At 39.6% G+C, this 19,721-nt stretch overlaps 1 protein-coding gene and 1 long non-coding RNA gene across 3 annotated transcripts in view; both read left to right on the forward strand.

The window, feature by feature from the left end:
• LOC309659055 overlaps nucleotides 1-19,721 on the forward strand; it is a 430,937-nt gene that overhangs the window by 357,836 nt on the left and 53,380 nt on the right. The gene's annotated exons all lie outside the window — the stretch shown is intronic.
• The window catches only part of ARSB (arylsulfatase B), a 200,537-nt gene that overhangs the window by 127,436 nt on the left and 53,380 nt on the right, over nucleotides 1-19,721 (forward strand). The window contains exon 7 of one of the 2 annotated variants that reach the window (XM_082458123.1): nucleotides 14,641-19,604. The exons of the other annotated variant lie outside the window; for it this stretch is intronic. Coding sequence (XP_082314249.1) covers nucleotides 14,641-14,654 — 14 coding nt within the window. The 3' untranslated portion in view covers nucleotides 14,655-19,604. Of the gene's footprint in view, nucleotides 1-14,640; nucleotides 19,605-19,721 lie in introns of those variants that run through there. 2 annotated transcript variants of the gene reach the window in all.

Raw genomic sequence — 19,721 nt, forward strand, 5'->3', positions numbered from 1 at the left:
GGCAGACTCTCAACCACTGCGCCACCAGGGAAGCCCTGCACTTTTTATGTTAGGTATTTCTGCAGTTTTATTTTTTAGTAATGAGCATGCATTACTTCTATAATCGGGAATAAAGCCATAAAGATTTATTCCTAAAAACCAGCTTAGAGGGTTCTTATGAGATTGTAATATCTAGAAGGTTGCTGGGTTCTTAGTGAGTGGAGGTATGGGCCATACCAGAGTTCTTGGTCCCTATGCCCACCTGTCCTGGGTCAGAGAAGCTAGCATGTGACAGCATTTGTCCTCAGCTATTAACCCTGATACCCTGACTGCCTGAGTTCCATTCTTTCTCTCTGTCAAATATAGGAGCTCATTTTACAGCTTGTCACAAAGTTAGCAGAATTTTGTGTCTTCTCTAGCTGCCAATATTTTTCTGTAGCAGCTCGTCAAATTTTCCTTGGTCTGGGTTGGTACATACCCTCAATCCCAGAGCCTAAATACAGATAACTTTTCTCCTTTTTAATTTTCAAAGCCTTTTATTCTGCCTCCTTCACTTTGGGGAGTACTAAATGTGTTTGGAAATGTGGCCTTTTTGATGCCGAAGGTGGTCCCACAAGCCTCGTTTCCCATCCGCCCCACTTCACCCAGTGCATCTCAAGTAACATACATCAAACCTTCGCTGTTAACACTTGGTGCTGGCGTACTGGCTTTCATCCTGAGAAAATAAATAAACCAAACCAAACCCACAACACTTTCAAAACACTAATTAATCCTCACCACAGGCCTAGACTACACAGAAATGGCAAATCCCATTGCCCCTATATTATGTTTGGAGAAATCAGGGTAAGCACCTTTTTTAAGGCTTCTCAGGGCCAGATAACAGAAACTGACTTGAAGGGCTTGGGCTGGGCCTACCTCTGGGAGAAGGGCATCTGGCCATGTGGTTACTTGCCCGAAACCCCATTTACACATCAGCTTTTATTTCTTCCCCCAGGGTTACGATGATGCCAAATCCTCTCATTTCCAACTGACCGCTGATTTATTTGGTTACTTTTCTTTAATTCTGGTAGAGCTTAGAAATTTTAGCAATGGCTTCCAAGAGTAGCCTGACAATCCTAGTTTATTAGAAGGTCTATGCTGATTTTGATACTCAACACAGAAATAGACTACTGTCCAAATAGTCCCTTTCAGATCCAGCCCCTGTGCCCCCTCCACCCTCCACACTGGAGCCTTCTTTGTACCCAGGTCTCTTCAAGATTTGGGGATGTCCAGACTGTCTCCTTTCTCTCCCAGTCTAGACCAGACATCTTCCTACCTCAATTTCCCAGTCTTATAGCCTGTAAGGGTAAAGATATATACCGTTCTTGAAATTGTCAACTGTAAAATTCTGGAAAAACATAAAACCTCACTAAATTTTATGGGACAAATCCAGTGGAATTAAAGTGTATTAAGTCCACTTTCTAAATGTTGACTAATCTGGTCAGATTTTTTTACGGGCTTTAGGGTGCTTATGTATAAGGCTGAAATGAAACTTGTAAAAACATTTCTGAGAAGTACACTGCAGAAAGCTGAGGACATGGTCTGCCTTAAGTAACCCATAATGTAAGATGTTAGTAATCGGGCATTTATAGAATAAAATCTGCTACCACTGGCAGCAAATACCTAGAGAATAAATACATGGTCCTTGCTTCTGAAGAGCCTTTTGAATCAGAGGAAAAATATATATGCCCATGAAATGGTATTAACACAATTATAAAATAAAGTAGCAACAAATGATAAGTGACAATAAATCAAATACATAGGCATAAGGAGAAATGAAGAAATAATGAGAGGCATTTGGGGTGATTAAGGTAGACTTCCTCAGAAAGTATAGTTTTAAATTTATTATTTCAACAACTTTGGTTTTATCTTTCTTGATTTTAATGTGAATGAAGGAAGATAATAGTTAACATTGTATTAATTTTCTATTGGTGCTGGAGCAAATCACCATAAACTTAACGACTTAAACCAGCAGAAATTTATCTAGGTTAAAATATGGATCTCACTGGACAAAAATCCAGGGTGTCAGCAGGGCAGCGTTCCTTTCCGGAGGCTCTAAGGGACAATCCATTTCCCTGCCTTTCCCAGCCTCGAGAGGCTGCCTGCCTTGCTGGGCACGCAGCCTCCTTCTTCCATCTTCTCCTTCTTCCATCTTCAAAGCCAGCAGTGAAGAGTTGAGTCCTTCTCAGAGCACATCACTCCAGCCTTGCTTCCGTCATCACATCTCCTCCTCTGACCTCTTCCATCCATCTCTTCCACTTAAGAACTCTTGTGCTTACATTAGTCCCAGCTGGATAATCCAGCATACTCTCCCTATTTTAAGGTCAGCTGATTAGCAACCTTAACTCCACTGGAGTATGAATTCCCCTTTGCCATCTAACCTCACATATTCACAGGTTCTGGTCACTTGCTTACAGGTGATATCTTTGGGGGACCATTATTTTGTCTACCACAGATAACTACTCTGATGAAAAATACAAAGAGTGCTTATAATTGATTTGAAGAGAAGAACAAAAACATACAAAAAGTTAAAAGAGAATCAAATACAGTTGAAGTCAACCGTGGTAGAGATGTTACCAGTTCTGCCTGATTAACTGCCAGATCATTGCCCTAAAGTCTGATAGAGAGCTGCTGTGCAAGGCTAGTTCGTGAAAGGAAGGGAGCCTTGCTCTGAACATGGTTGTAAGATTTCCTGAGGTGGAGATCAATCCCAAGACGAAGAAGTGTGTCAGTAAAAGGGTGTGTGAGTAAAATTGTTCTGGGGGCAAAGGGAAGGCAGGAAAGAAGAGATGCGAAAGATAAATAAGGATAGGTTGTTAGACAAAGGAGATTAGCCTTGATCTTGTTTGCAGTGGGAAGCTCCCTGTTTGTTTTTTACACAAATAATACATGGGAGGGTTTTTGTTTAGAAATTTTGAAAAATATAGAAACGCTCAGGGATAAATGTAAAAATCACTCTAATTCCACTATCCTGCCACCCCAAAGTAACCATTGTTAATATTAATGTTTGGTGTGCTTTTCTCTTCTCTCTCACTCTCCCCTCCACACCCTCACTCACAGACTGACATACACATACGCACACATTCTTACAGAATGCAGATCACCTGATATATTATTTCATTACCTAATTTTTTTTTTTACTTTTTTAATATGATCATTTTATTTATTTTTTTAACATCTTTATTGGAGTATAATTGCTTTACAATGGTGTGTTAGTTTCTGCTTTATAACAAAGTGAATCAGTTACACATATACAGATATCTCTATATCTCTTCCCTCTTGCATCTCCCTCCCTCCCACCCTCCCTATCCCACCCCTCCAGGTGGTCACAAAGCACCAAGCTTATCTCCCTGTGCTATGCAACTGCTTCCCACTAGCTATCTATTTTACATTTGGTAGTGTATATATGTCCATGCCACTCTCTCACTTTGTCCCAGCTTACCCTTCCCCCTCCCCACGTCCTCAAGTTCATTCTCTGCTAGGTCTGCATCTTTATTCCCATCCTGCCCCTAGGTTCTTCATGACCTTTTTTTTTTTTTTTAGATTCCATATATATGTGTTAGCATATGGTATTTGTTTTTCTCTTTCTGACTTACTTCACTCTGTATGACAGACTCTAGGTCCATCCACCTCACTACAAATAACTCAGTTTCATTTCTTTTTATGGCTGAGTAATATTCCATTGTATATATGTGCCACATCTTCTTTATCCATTCATCTGTTGATGGGCACTTAAGTTGCTTCCATGTCCTGGCTATTGTAAATAGAGCTGCAATGAACATTGTGGTACATGACTCTTTTTGAATTACGGTTTTCTCAGGGTATATGCCCAGTAGTGGGATTGCTGGACCATATGGTAGTTCTATTTTTAGTTTTTTAAGGAACCTCCATACTGTTCTCCATAGTGGCTGTATCAATTTACATTTACACCAACAAGTGCAAGAGGGTTCCCTTTTCTCCACACCCTCTCCAGCATTTATTGTTTGTAGATTTTTTAATGATGGCCATTCTGACTGGTGTGAGGTGATACGTCATTGTAGTTTTGATTTGCATTTCTCTCATGATTAGTGATGTTGAGCATTCTTTCATGTGTTTGTTGGCAATCTGTATATCTTCTTTGGAGAAATGTCTATTTAGATCTCCTGCCCATTTTTGGATTGGGTTGTTTGTTTTTTTGATATTGAGCTGTTTGTAAATTTTGGAGATTAATCCTTTGTCAGTTGCTTCGTTTGCAAATATTTTCTCCCATTCTGAGGGCTGTCTTATCGTCTTGTTTATGGTTTCCTTTGCTGTGCAAAAGCTTTTAAGTTTTATTAGGTCCCATTTGTTTATTTTTGTTTTTATTTCCATTACTCTAGGAGGTGAATCAAAAAAGATCTTGCTGTGATTTATGTCAAAGAGTGTTCTTCCTATGTTTTCCTCTAAGAATTTTATAGTGTCCAGTCTTACATTTAGGTCTCTAATCCATTTTGAGTTTATTTTTGTGTATGGTGTTAGGGAATGTTCTAATTTCATTCTTTTACATGTAGCTGTCCAGTTTTCCCAGCACCACTTATTGAAGAGGCTGTCTTTTCTCCACTGTATATCCTTGCCTCCTTTGTCATAGATTAGTTGACCATAGGTGTGTGGGTTTATCTCTGGGCTTTCTATCCTGTTCCATTGGTCTATATTTCTGTTTTTGTGCCAATACCATATTGTCTTGATAACTGTAGCTTTGCAGTATGGTCTGAAGTCAGGGAGTCTGATTCCTCCAGCTCCATTTTTATCCCTCAAGACTGCTATGGCTATTCAGGGTCTTTTGTGTCTCCATACAAATGTTAAGTTATTTTTTTCTAGTTCTGTAAAAAATGCCATTGGTAATTTGATAGGGATTGCATTGAATCTGTAGATTGCTTTGGGTGGTTTAGTCATTTTCACAATATTGATTCTTCCAATCCAAGAACCTGGTATATCTCTCCATCTGTTTGTATCATCTTTAATTTCTTTCAGCAGTGTCTTATAGTTTTCTGCATACAGGTCTTTTGTCTCCCTAGGTAGGTTTATTCCTAGGTATATTATTCTTTTTCTTGCAGTGGTAAATGGGAGTGTTTTCTTAATTTCTCTTTCAGATTCTGGAGAGTTTTTATCATAAATGGGTGTTAAATTTTGTCAAAAGCTTTTTCTGGATCTACTGAGATGATCATATCCTTTTTCTTCTTCAATGTGTTAACATGGTGTATCACATTGATTGACTTGCGAAGAATCCTTGCATCCCTGGGATAAATCCCACTTGATCATGGTATATGATCCTTTTAATGTGTTGTTGGATTCTGTTTGCTAGTATTTTGTTGAGGATTTTTGCATCTATATTCATCAGTGATATTGGTCTGTAATTTTCTTTTTTTGTAGTATGTTTGTCTGGTTTTGGTATCAGGGTGATGATGGCCTCATAGAATGAGTTTGGGAGTGTTCCTTCCTCTGCAATTTTTTGGAAGAGTTTGAGAAGGATAGGTGTTAGCTCTTCTCTAAATGTTTGATAGACTTCACCTGTGAAGCCATCTGGTCCTGGACTTTTGTTTGCTGGAAGATTTTTAATCACAGTTTCAATTTCATTCCTTGTGATTGGTCTGTTCATATTTTCTGCTTCTTCCTGGTTCAGTCTTGGAAGGTTATACCTTTCTAAGAATTTGTCCATTTCTTCCAGGTTGTCCATTTTATTGGCATAGAGTAGCTTGTAGTAGTCTATTAGGATGGTTGGTATTTCTGCAGTGTCTGTTGTAACTTCTCCTTTTTCACTTCTAATTTTATTGATTTGAGCCCTCTCCCTCTTTTTCTTGATGAGTCTGGCTAAAGGCTTATCAATTTTGTTTATCTTCTCAAAGAACCAGCTTTTAGTTTTATTGATCTTCGCTATTGTTTTCTTTGTTTCTATTTCATTTATTTCTGCTCTGATCTTTATGATTTCTTTCCTTCTGCTAACTTTGGGTTTTGTTTGTTCTTCTTTCTCTAGTTCCTTTAGGTGTAAGGTTAAATTGTTTGAGATTTTTCTTGTTTCTTGAGGTAGGATTGTATTGCTATAAACTTCCCTCTTAGAACTGCTTTTGTCACGTCCCATAGGTTTTGGATCATCGTATTTTCATTTTAATTTGTCTTTAGGTATTTTTTGATTTCCTCTTTGATTTCTTCAGTGATCTCTTGGTTGTTTAGTAATGTATTGTTTAGCCTCCATGTGTTTATGTTTTTTACATTTTTTTCCCTGTAATTGATTTCTAATGTCATAACGTTGTGGTCAGAAAAGATGCTTGATATGATTTCAATTTTCTTAAATTTACTGAGGTTTGATTTGTGACCCAAGATGTGATCTATCCTGGAGGATGTTCCATGTGCACTTCAGGAGAAAGTGTAATCTTCTGTTTTTGGATGGAATGTCCTATAAATATCAATTAAATCTGTCTGATCTATTGTGTCATATAAAGCTTGTGTTACCTTATTAATTTTCTGTTTGGATGATCTGCCCATTGGTGTAAGTGAGGTGTTAAAGTCCCCCACTATTATTGCATTACTGTCGATTTCCTCTTTTATAGCCGTTAGCCATTGGCTTATGTATTGAGATGCTCCTATGTTGGGTGCATATATATTTATAATTGTTATATCTTCTTTTTGGATTGATCCCTTAAAAATTATGTAGTGTCCTTCCTTGTCTCTTGTAACATTCTTTATTTTAAAGTCTATTTTATCTGATATGAGTATTGCTACTCCAGCTTTCTTTTGATTTCCATTTGTATGGAATATCTTTTTCCATCCGCTCACTTTCAGTCTGTATGTGTCCCTAGGTCTGAAGTGGGTCTCTTGTAGACAGCATATATATGGGTCTTGTTTTTGTATCCATTCAGCAAACCTGTGTCTTTTGGTTGGAGCATTTAATCCATTCACGTTTAAGGTAATTATCAATATGTATGTTCGTATTACCATTTTCTTAATTGTTATGGGTTTGTTTTTGTAGGACCTTTTGTTCTCTAGTGTTTCCCACTTAGAGAAGTTCCTTTAGCATTTGTTGTAGAGCTGGTTTGTGGTGCTGAATTCTCTTAGCTTTTGCTTGTCTGTAAAGCCTTTGATTTCTCCATCAAATCTAAATGAGATCCTTGCCGGGTAGAGTAATCTTGGCTGTAGATTCTTCCCTTTCATCATTTTAAATGTATCATGCCACTCCCTTCTGGCTTGTAGAGTTTCTGCTGAGAAATCAGCTGTTAACCTTATGGGAGTTCCCTTGTATGTTGTCATTTTTCCCTTGTTGCTGTCAATAATTTTTCTTTGTCTTTAATTTTTGCCAATTTGATTACTATGTGTCTCAGCATGTTTCTCCTTGGGTTTTTCCTGCCTGGGACTCTCTGAGCTTCCTGAACTTGGGTGGCTATTTCCTTTCCCATGTTAGGGAAATTTTTGGCTATAATCCCTTCAGATACTTTCTTGGGTCCTTTCTCTCTCTCTTCTCCTTGTGGGACCCCTACAATGCAAATGTTGGTGCGTTTAATGTTGTCCCAGAGGTCTCTTAGGCTGTCTTCATTTCTTTTCATTCTTTTTTCTTTATTCTGTTCCGCAGCAGTGAATTCCACCATTCTGTCTTCTAGGTCACTTATCCATTCTTCTGCCTCAGTTATTCTGCTATTGATTCCTTCTAGTGTATTTTTCATTTCAGTTATTGTATTATTCATCTCTGTTTGTTTGTTCTTTAATTCTTCTAGGTGTTTGTTCTTTAATTCTTCTAGGTCTTTGTTAAACATTTCTTGCATCTTCTCGATCTTTGCCTCCATTCTTTTTTCGAGGTCCTGGATCATCTTCGCTCTCATTATTCTGCATTCTTTTTCCGGAAAGTTGCCTATCTCCACTTCATTTAGTTGTTTTTCTGGGGTTTTATCTTGTTCCTTCGTCTGGTACATAGCACTCTGCCTTTTCATCTTGTCTGTCTTTCTGTGAATGTGGTTTTTGTTCCACAGGCTGCAGGATTGTAGTTCTTGCTTCTGCTGTCTGCCCTCTGGTGGATGAGGCTATCTAAGAGGCTTGTGCAAGTTTCCTGATGGGAAGGACTGGTGGTGGGCAGAGCTGGCTGTTGCTCTGGTGGGCAGAGCTCAGTAAAACTTTAATCTGCTTGTCTGCTGATCTGTGGGGCTGGGTTCCCTCCTTGTTGGTTGTTTGGCCTGAGGCGACCCAACACTGGAGCCTACCTGGCTCTTTGGTGGGGCTAATGGCGGACTCTGGGAGGGCTCACACCAAGGAGTACTTCCCAGAACTTCTGCTGCCAGTGTCCTTGTCCCCACGGTGAGCCACAGCCACCCCCCACCTGTGCAGGAGACCCTCCAACACTAGCAGGTAGGTCTGGTTCAGTCTCCTGTGGGGTCACTGCTCCTTCCCCTGGGTCCCGATGCTCGCACTACTTTGTGTGTGCCCTCCAAGAGTGGAGTCTCTGTTTTCCCCAGTCCTGTCAAAGTCCTGCAATCAAATCCCACTAGCCTTCAAAGTCTGATTCTCTAGGAATTCCTCCTCCCGTTGCCAGACCCCCAGGTTGGGAAGCCTGACGTGGGGCTCAGAACCTTCACTCCAATTGGTGGACTTCTGTGGTGTAAGTGTTCTCCAATTTGTGTGTTACCCACCCAGCAGTTATGGGATTTGATTTTATTGTGATTGTGCCCCTCCTACCGTCTCACTGTGGCTTCTCCTTTGTCTTTGGATGTGGGGTATCTTTTCTGGTGAGTTCCAGTGTCTTCCTGTTGATGATGGTTCAGCAGTTAGTTGTGATTCCAGTGTTCTCGCAAGAGGGAGTAAGCACATGTCCTTCTACTCCGCCATCTTGAACCAATCTCCTATGTTCACTCTTTTAGTAACTTTCAAGTATACAATACAGTATTGTTATCTATATTCACCATGCTATACTTTAGGTCCCCAGAACTTCTGAATCCTATAATTGGAAGTTTGTACCTTTCAACCACCATTCCCATTTCTCCTACTTGGTTGGAAGCAGCAGTCCTCACCTTATAATTTTCAAAGTTAATTTCTTTTTTTTTTTAATTTAATTTATTTATTGTAATTTTATTTATTTATTTATTGGGTGTGTTGGGTCTTCGTTGCTGCATGCAGGCTTTCTCTAGTTGAGGCTAGCAGGAGATACTCTTGGTTGCAGTGGGCAGGTTTCTCATTGCAGTGGCTTTTCTCGTTGTGGAGCACAGACTCTAGGCATGGGGGTTCAGTAGTTGCAGCATACGGGCTCAGTAGTTGTGGCACATAGGTTCAGTAGTTGTGGCTCACGGGCTTTGTTGCTCTGCGGCATGTGGGATCTTCCCGGACCAGGGCTAGAACCCATGACCCCTGCATTGGCAGGCGTATTCTTAACCATTGCACCACCAGGGAAGTCCCAATGTTAATTTCTTAACATATCACCAATGCATTTGAACTTTTTTCTTTTAAAAATAAACTTATATAGGTTGTTTTGCTGTTTTTGGAGGGAGGGTCTATTGAGATTTCTAGTTCACCATACTGCCAGAAATGAACATTTACTATGAGACATCAGTTAGAGAACTATTTTTTTTTATTCAGTTAATATTTTCAGCATCGTGTGTTGAATTATTCATTCTTGTTCACTGTCTTAGTTTTGGTTCACAAAAAAGTAGAACGTGAGACAAAGACTTGCATGTAGTCAGTTTACTTGGGAAGTGATCCCAGGGTGTAGGAGTGAAGAACAAATTTAATTTTATGTAACTTACTTATAGATTTCAGTGTTTGCTTCCTTTTACTATAACTAATTTTATCTTAAGATAGAATTTTCGTTTTGATTCTTTTTTTCGTTGGTTTAGGTACATCTTTGAATTATCTTCTTTCCATAGAAATTTCATGGGTGGTGTGCTTTCTGAGGCCTTGAATATTTGAGAATCTTTCTGTTACTTTCACGCATAATGACAACTTTGTTGGGTAAATAATCCCAAGGTCACAATTTTTCCCTTCACAATTCTGTAGACATTGCTTATGGTCTCTGACGTTTATTATTACAGAAAAGTAACCTTAGTACACCCTGATAGCCTTGCTTTGCAGGTATCCAGTTTTTCTCCCTCTGCCTAGATAATTATAGTGTTTTGTCTTTGGTACTGATAGTTAAAAATATTTATATCACCAATGTATTTTGGATTTAGTTCATCAGCATTTCCTGGTACACAGTGAGCACTGCACAAGTCAGGGTTTGTTTCTTTGTTTGTTTTAAATCCCAGGGAGGTTTCTATCTGATCTATCTTTGGATTTTATCTCTGTTAAATGTACTCTGGTCTTTTGGGCAGTAACACCACTTACATGTGTGTTAGATAAACTTTTCCCTTCATATATATGTTTTTTCACTTCTCATTTTTATGTCTTTGCCCTTTTCCCCTATAGTCTGGGGTGAGTTCCACTTTGCTGATTTTATTTTATTTTTTCACAGATCTCATTCTACTTCTCTTTTATGCTTCCAAGGGCTTTTCAAAATGTAAAATGGTAATTATCTTTCCTCCCTGCCTTTCTATAGGCTTCCCCCAGCTCTTTTTATTAAGAAAAAATTACCAGATTTATTGTTATATCTTTTGCCTCTTCCTTCACAGAGTTAATATTTCACTTGTTTGTATGAAGTACACAAAATTGATGCTGACAGCTTCCGCTTTCTCTTCAGTAAATAGTTTTCAGGTATGCTGTGCCTCTGCCTCCAGTGATATGTTCGTCTCCTTCTTTTATGTTGTGAAATAGTTTCATATTTCTGTATATTTTAATATGTTCCATGTTGGCATTGTTTTGTTACTGAGTGTAACTTAGCTGGTTTTTGCTAAAAATGGCATAGATGGATTATCTTTGGGTTCCATCTCTGTATATTGTTAGAATAATCTCAACTATAAAAACAGAAGAACTAGTTTACATGAGATATAGAGAACTAGTTCAGTGATCTAACAGGCAGTGGATGAGGAGGAGTGGTCTGGTGCACTGAGCCATCCTAAAAGGGGAAAATAATCTTTAGGTGATCTCTTTGTATTTGATGTAGCCATTGATGTGGAGTCAGTTTTATGGTCATTTCTCATCAATCCCAATTCTGTTCCAGGTATGCAGGTTCCTTTCCTTGTGCTACTGTACCCTGTATTAGGATGGACCCCCTGCATGCAATCTTCCCATCTAGTGTGCTAGAGATGCTCTTGGGCTTCCTGGCATAGGTGATTTCTAATACTCTTGACCCATAGTAATGAAAGAGGTTCTCACTTGGAGGCTTCCTTTCTGTTCTTCTGACCTGCCCTGATTTCCAAGTTAGAAATGTTTGTTAAAGTCTACTAGTGTGTCTCTTACTCATCTCCTGGGGCACTGGACTATTTTCTCAGGAAAGGAGCTGTCAGCCAGCTTTAACTCCTCCCTTGAAAATGTGAGGGGTGTTAGATACCTGTGATAGTTGCCCCCTTTCCTAAATGTGTCCACATAAGCAGTTTTGAACAGGGTACACACATGATTTAAGTAAGGGAATTGAGAGAAAGCACATGAAGGAAAATAAAGAAAAGAAACGAATGTTGACAATGCACTGTGTTCTAGGCTCTCTCTAGGCACCCTCCCTCCCCTCCCCCATACCTGCATTTCTTTTCTTTAGAGTGCATATCACCATCTGGCATAATTATATTTTAAATACTTGTTTGTTTATCATCTTCCTCTCCCATTAAAATATAAATTCCACAAGGGCAGTTTGTCTTTTGTATTCGTAACTGTCCCCAAGTGTCTAGAGCAGTGGCACAACAAAAAGCAGTGTTCAAATACATGTCCTTCTTTATTTAAAAACAAGTGGAAAAAGGAAAGACTTGGGAAAGACTTAAATATCTTTTAAAAAGAGATTAGATAGATATCAGAGTACTTGATTTGTAATAGCTAATGTTTGTTCATAAAGTAAGACAAAAACCTTAGATTTGGCTTAATTGATGGTAAATAAGAGTCTGACACTAGTATAATTTATAATGACTTAATCAGGAAGTCACAATTATTTTGACCACTTAGAAAAATTCGTTTCAGTGCCTTTCTTCTATATCATTTTGTAAAAACTCCTTCCAGGTAATAATTTGGTACTTACCTGACTTTTAGCTCTTTTCTCAAAAGAGAAAATAAGAATAAAAGAGGAAAGAGAAAGAAAGTCAGCTCAAGTACCACCCTCCTTTATAATCATTTGCCTGAGATGTAAGAATTATTTGTAAGATATATATTTCATTTAAAGAAAGTCGAGGGTTAGACTTTGGTTATTTCTTGGACAAGTTAGAATGTAGTACCTGATTTCTGTTAATAACTAATGTTTAAAAATTTTAATGTTAGAGACAAAAAAATCTAAACCTCTCTCTTTTTTTCTAATTTCAACCATATTTTCAGATTTATGTGAGGTTATTTTTCTTAATCTTTCTACAAGTTACAAAGGGTCACATTTATTCTTCATTGAGCTCAATACATTCTTTTAAAATGAAAATATTGACAGTGGAAACCAAACTAGAAAAGAATGGAAAAAAATGTACATAAATCACCAGACACTTGGAAGAGCATGTAAGCAAATCTAAGAACTACATGTTTTTCATATTTTATATTTTCCCTTTAAAAAAATTCACTTTCCAAATTGTTTATGGTTTGGCAGCTCCAAGGATGACATCAGCTCTTCCATTGTGCAATATCTGCTTTCTTTTAGATAACTTGATGGCACTTCATCAAGTTTTGTGATAAGGTTGAATTAAAAACCAACTAGGTTATAATTCAAAAAGAGTCATGTACCACAATGTTCATTGCAGCTCTATTTACAATAGCCAGGACATGGAAGCAACCTAAGTGTTCATCATCAGATGAATGGATAAAGAAGATGTAGCACATATATGCAATGGAATATTACTCAGCCATAAAAAGAAATGAAATTGAGTTATTTGTAGTGAGGTGGATGGACCTAGAGTCTGTCATACAGAGTGAAGTAAATCAGAAAAAGAAAAACAAATACCATATGCTAACACATATATATGGAATCTAAAAAAAAAAAAAAGTTCTGAAGAACCTAGGGACAGGACAGGAATAAAGACGCAGACATAGAGAATGGACTTGAGGACATGGGGAGGGGAAAGGGTAAACTGGGATGAAGCGAGAGAGTGGCATGGACATATATACACTACCAAATGTAAAATAGATAGCTAGTGGGAAGCAGCCGCATAGCACAGGGAGATCAGCTCGGTGATTTGTGACCACCTAGAGGGGTGGGATAGGGAGGGTGGGAGGGAGATGCAAGAGGGAGGAGATATGGGGATATATGTATATGTATAGCTGATTTACCCTGTTATAAAGCAGAAACTAACACACCATTGTAAAGCAATTATACTCCAATAAAGATGTTAAAGAAAAAAAAAAAAAAACTGGGTTTGAGTTGAAATTCCCCCAACTGCTAAACCAAACATATTCTTGAGCTTAGGCCTGCTTGTAAGCACTCTTGAAAACTTATATTGCACATAGGCTGCTTTATTTCTAGAAGCAGAAGTAAGCAAGTGAGAGAAAAACACACTCCTTAAAGTTCCGGATCGTATCTGTCAAAATGCACTGTATTATCAGTGGAGTACTCCAGCCATTCAGATGCTTTCACACCAAGCATCCTCTTTTCTCTCATTTAATCTCACCCCAAATCAAAAGGGTAATCATCTTGGCATTGTTTTCCCACCTCAGAAAATCACAGATAGTTACCTGAGCTATAGTCTCTCTCAGCAGTCAGGGTTAGCTTCTGACCATCGATGAGGTGGTGATGAAAAGATTAAACTAGAAATTAGGTTGTTAATGGGGAAGAAAAAAGCAGTCTGTGAACAGTACTAACAACTTTCCTGCATCGCCTAAGAAGTCATCTGTGACCACCAGGTGACAACACTTGCATTCCAAAAGTCTGGTCTGTTACCCGAGTCTAAACCAGTGCTTCTCAGACTTGAATGAGCGCGTGGATCGCTCAGTTAAGGTGGGCTGGGCTGGGGCCCAAATTCAGTGTTTCTAACAAGACCTCAGGTGGTGCCGATGCTGTTGGTTCTCTGAGCATCCTTTGCGTAGCCGGTCCCTAGGCTAGGAAGGACTTTTACCGGATTTGAAGTTCAAGATTTACAATTTAAAATATTTGCATGAATATTTGATTTAAGACTAATTAAGTATTGTCGTGAGATATGCAGTTAAAGACAGATACGAGACCTTAAATCTTAGAACTGTTTTATAGGTCTTTATAAATTTCCCCCCAAGTTCCTATTTAGGCTAGTTGGATAGCAATTTACATTGTCTTTCTCATTATCCAAATGCCAAATTGTTTTCTGATCCTAAAGTAATCTGGTGTTTGATGAAAAAAATTCAGAATACATTCAAGCCAGTGAAGCGTGAAGATTTTAGAACTTATCTCAGAAACTTGGTTCCTTTTCCCCTTTGTTCCTGATGTTCTCATTCTGTCAACATTCAGGAAGAAAACCCAAGCTTCCAAAAAATGGTAGTAAGCTGAGCATATACCACCCAGGAAGTGGTTCCCAAGTCAAGAATGGGGTAGCCAACTTCTTTCACCCAGATTCTCTGAGACCCTGCCTTGGTTGTGGGTTCTGACTCCTTCTAGGTATTGCTCTGATCTTACAGACTATTGGGGATGAGTACAGAGAAACTCCAGTGAACCCCCCAAGAGACTATGTGGAGAAACTCAGTGGCTAAGGGTGCTGTGTGGAAAAGAAGATGCCCCGTGCTCATGCCTTTGTAAATGACTGAGAGGTTACTCTGGTGTGGGTTTGGACATGCATGCATCCATGTGGCTGGTCAAAACAGGGGCTGGGAACCCTGTCACTCTGTCACTCTGCCTCCAAGGAACACAGAGTATCCTCACCTAGTGTCGTCGTGTGAGCTTGTCATGCATCCTGGACTCAGCAGGTTCGTTTTCTCTTATCACCTCTCAAAACTAAAAACAAAGACATGTCTATAATTTCAGAGCATCTGAAAAACATATCATCACTTACCACATTTAGAGGGAAAAATGGTAGAATCTGATATTCCTATCATATTGTGAAGAAGAAAACCTATTCTTTTTTTTCCCCATGAGTTGATGCCTTTGTTTGGAACATCCTAAGAGGACTCAGTATAGTTTTTCTTTAAGTGTTTAGAGATGAGAAACAAAACCTTAAATGCATATTTAAGAGAAAAAACACAGAATATAAAATTTTATATTCAGTATCATCTCAATTGTACACGAAATATAGGCATCAAAATAGGATTAGAAGGGATACGCCAAAATGTTATGATGGTCCACTAGCTTTGGAGAGTGAGATTATGGATGATTTTTATTATCTTTCTCATTCTGTTCGGTATAGGCCAAATTTTTTTTACAAGTTGTACTAATACTTTTGCAATTTAAAAAAAAAAAGGAACAAAGGAAAAGGAAACAAAGCAACAGTGTGATCAGGCTGACAGTCCCTGAGCCTATATATACCTCCTCGCACCAAACACGCCTAAATCTCTGTTCTGGGACTTGGGTCTGTAGTTAATTGTTTGATGTTTCTATGTGGTATAGATCTGTGTACTGCCTTGGTGACAGGAATAAATTAGAATGTCTCTGTAAAGACCAAATTCATCAATTTTCCAAAATCTGTATTTGATTAATTCTACAAAGGTCCCGGTCAAAGTTATTCCTCAAACTTTATTATTTTAATAAAAAAGCCCAAAGTTTCCATGTGTGTCAGGAAATTCATTATCACTGTAAAATAGCAAAAGGTCACAAAATGTCTCCTTCCACAATCAAATAGCGTATAAGAAAAATTTCTTTTTCTCAACAATTCATTACCCCAGCAGAACCAAGAGAAACCTCTGACATTTGCTTCAGGGGAAATAAATGTTCCATAGATCATGGAGGAAAATGACAAACAAATTAATGAAAAACAAATACACTCCTGCAGTATCCCCAGCCATGCCAGACCAAACACAAGTCAAAGTCAGCTTTTATTCTCAGGTCTTTCCAACTCTGAAGAGTGACAGTTTCCATAATGGCATCAGCACTTTACTTACAGAAAGCTGTACACACACCAAAGAAACACAAATTAAAGAAACATGCGGTGGAAAAACAGAAAGAGAAATTCTATCATTTCATGCATATTTAACTGTAGTGGGAAAGTCATTGCTGGCAAAGCATTATTGAAATCTTAAGCTAATAAGTGGAAGCATTCTAGAAGTTACCCCCCCCCCATAATGCTTTATACAAAATTGTAACTTGACCGAAGTCAGCAGTGCTCAATTTTCCCACATCCTAAAAATTCCTGCCTTTAATTCTGCCTCATTCTAGCCAACTTTCTCTTCATCTTTAAACTTTGTCAAGGAGTAACGTGCATGTACTTTCTCCATATCTTCTATTTCCATTCATTTACAAACTCTTTAATTTTAACATAAAGTATATTTTCATGTTTTAAAAACACAAGCAGTACAAATAAAGCCAACATTTACTGTGACTCCTCCAGCCCCAGGCCCCTCCCCAGACATGACCACTGCTAGCAGTTTTGTCCTTCTAGACCACTGAAGATGTACGTACTTATATAATATGGATTTATGGAAATTATGTATGTGTGTATATATAGTACTTTTTTTACATAAATGATATCATAAAATGTACTTCTTTGCCACATTTTTTTTTTTTTTTGGTACCCAATGATCTACCTTGGAGATCTTTCCAGGTCAGTACGTATAAAGCAGTGGTCTTCAAATGGGGGCAATTTCTAGAGACATTTTTGATGGTCACAGCCTGAGCAGAGATGCTCTGGCATCTAGTAGGTAGAGGCCAGGGATGCTGTTAAACATCCTACAATACACAGGCAGCCCCGAAAACAAAGAATTATTCAGCCCAAGTGTCAATAACGCCGAGGTTGCAAAACGCTAATATGACTCTACTGTATTCTTTTAACTGCTGTATAGTATTCTGTAGTTTCTTTCACCAGTCGTGTAACAATGTACATTTAGATGAGTTTTTTAAAACACGCTTATTTGTGCCCATTAGTGAGTGTTTCTCCCATTTACTTTTTACCCAACTGCAATCTGCCTTCTCCCTCAAATACCCTCTAGGTCACCAGTAGCCTCCTAATTTCCAAATCCATTGGCTCCTTTTCGGGATGAGGTGACTTGGCCTTTCCGTGACATTCATCTGGGCTCATCTCCCTTCTCCTGGAAGCGTGCCGGCTGCCCTCCAGGAACCGTGCTAGCCACTGGGGATGTGAAGATGGACTGAGAAGGTCCCTGCCCTGGAGACCCTCTGGTCTAGGGGACAAGCACAGACACCAGCTGCACAAAGTGAGACACGCCCTAATCAGGGTATATGCTGAGTCTGCTGAGTGACTGAATAAGTGATTAGATAAAGTGTCAAAGATTTTAAAGGACAATAGAAAATGTTTTCCCTTCACGGTTCTGAATTTACTGCATATTTGATCTTCATGACTGCTTCTTCCACCACATAGATTTAAAAAAATAAATCAGGAAAAATGCTTTCCTCACATCTTCCCACCACCACTCTTTTTTTTCTGCTTTGAAACAGCAACTGCATTGTTTCACACTTGCTCTACAGGGAATGCACTTGGCCTTGGCCAAGGCAGAGAGAAGATCAAATTATAGAGCAAGCCGGCCTGCTGCTGGACCAGGTGGGAAATGAGATTGGCTCGCCCTCCCCTGCATCTGGAGCCTCCTTCCTTCCCCCGCTTCGTGCTTTGCACCTCCTGGGGCTGTGAGCCCTTCCCTCCTGTGAAGGGTCTCCGGGAGTGGGCTGAGTGCAGCTGCCGCCTGGCCCTTGTTTCTCTGGATCAAGGAACCTTAAGCCCCTACCTGAAAGCTGACAGCTAAGCAAAGCTCCACTATAAATCCAGTTCAGTGCTCTAAGTGGACTCCTTGAGCAAGGACTGAATGGTCCCTGGGCAGACCCTGAGAGGGACAAAGATAACGGGGACCTGGCCCTGCCCCGAGGAGCTGGAGGGAGCTGTGGGTGAAGAGCATGTATAAATGGCCACTTAGAATGCAAGGCAGAATACAGTTAGCCCTAAAAAGAGGACTGAGCCAAGTTGCTTAAGGAGAAAGAGGGGATTAGTTATGACAGGGGATCAAGCAAGGCACTTGAAAATCGTTTCCCCTCTCTCTTAGAAATACAAGCAGCTTTGTTTGATGAATTCTTTCGATTTAAACACAAGGGAGGTAGGATTCCGGAAAGAAAGGATGAAGTGTCGTCTAGAGAACTAGATTCTAGAGTGCCGGTCTGCCCAGCGCCATGTAGTTTGGGTAAGGCCCCTGAACCTTAGACGTAGGAGTTTTTAATCTCAGATATTTATCTCAAGACTCAGTAAAAACATCCAGGATGGTGGCTGTCTTTGCCCCAAATACTCAAGTCTCAGCAGCCCTGGTGGTATGTCAAGGATCTTACTTTGACTCATTTCCGTTCAAGACCATTTTATGCAAGTCACATTATCTAATTCTTAAAGGCACATCCACTGCATTGCTCCACATCTGTGTAGATCTGTAAACCACTACAAGAAGACAGAGGTGACTTTTTTTTTTTTTTTAACTTGAAAAGATTGCAAAGGGACAATGAAGTTTTTAAAAGAGCCATGTCCAAACCCATCTTCATGGATAGCTCAGACGCATCTTTTGCCTCCCCCATTTTAACTTACCCCATCCCAGTCATAGTGGGTTTTTTTTGTCTTTCTATTCCACAAAAGTTATTGTTCAGATATTGGTCTTGGTTGTTTGCCAACCAATTTTAAAATAAAAGGCACTGCACATAATTTGCAAAAAGAAAAAAGTTCTATATTTGTATTTCGAATTGCTTAGGTTGAAGCCGTGTGGGGTCCTGAGTGCATAAAGGACAGAGCTGGAGCATAGAGGCTTTCACTGTAAAGTACAAGCCCAGCTAGACAGAGGGCAGAATGGAAGATTTGACAGATGTGCAGGTTTGGGGAGGGCAGCGCTAAGAGGGGAGAGAATGAAGTAGTTGGTCGAGTGGGTCAGTGAACAAAGACAGCAATAAGAAGAACTGGAGCTGGAGTTTGTTTTTGGTCTATGAATGCCCATTCTTCATCTCCCCAAGTAGAGAAGCACGTCAACTAGAGTCGGGAGGCATGTGGAGCGCTGCTCCAGACACTCCCAGAGGGCTGCTGGGTTCACTTCCTGTTGCTGTGTAACAAATGACCACGAGTTTCCCAGCTTCAAACAACACCCATTTATCATCTTCCAGTTCTCAGGGTCAGAGGTCTGGGCAGGCTCAACTGGGTTCTCTGTTTAGGGCCTCACCAGGCTGCAGTCCAGGTGTGGGTCAGGCTGGGCTTGCACCTGGAGGCTCTGGGGAAGAAACTGCTCCCAGGCTCTCTAAGTCGTTGGCAGAATTCGGTTGCTTGTAGTTGTAGGACTGAGGTCCCTGGTCTCCCCGCAGGGCTGTTCCCAGCTTCTAGAGCCCATTCTCACATCTTTGCCCTGTTACCCCAGAGCCAGAAAGAATCTTCCTCTTGTCGAATCCCTCTCAGGTCTGGAATGTCTGATGTCTCTTCTGCTGTGAGCCAGAGAAATGTCTGGGTTTTTTTTGTTTTTTGTTTTTTAAAGGAACTCATTTATTCATTCATTCATTCATTTATTTATTTATTTCTGTGTTGGGTCTTCGTTTCTGTGCGAGGGCTTTCTCTAGTTGCAGCAAGCGGGGGCCACTCTTCATCGCA

The sequence above is a fragment of the Balaenoptera physalus genome (genome assembly GCF_965194825.1).
Source record: "Balaenoptera physalus genome assembly, chromosome: 3".
NCBI lineage: Eukaryota > Metazoa > Chordata > Mammalia > Artiodactyla > Balaenopteridae > Balaenoptera > Balaenoptera physalus.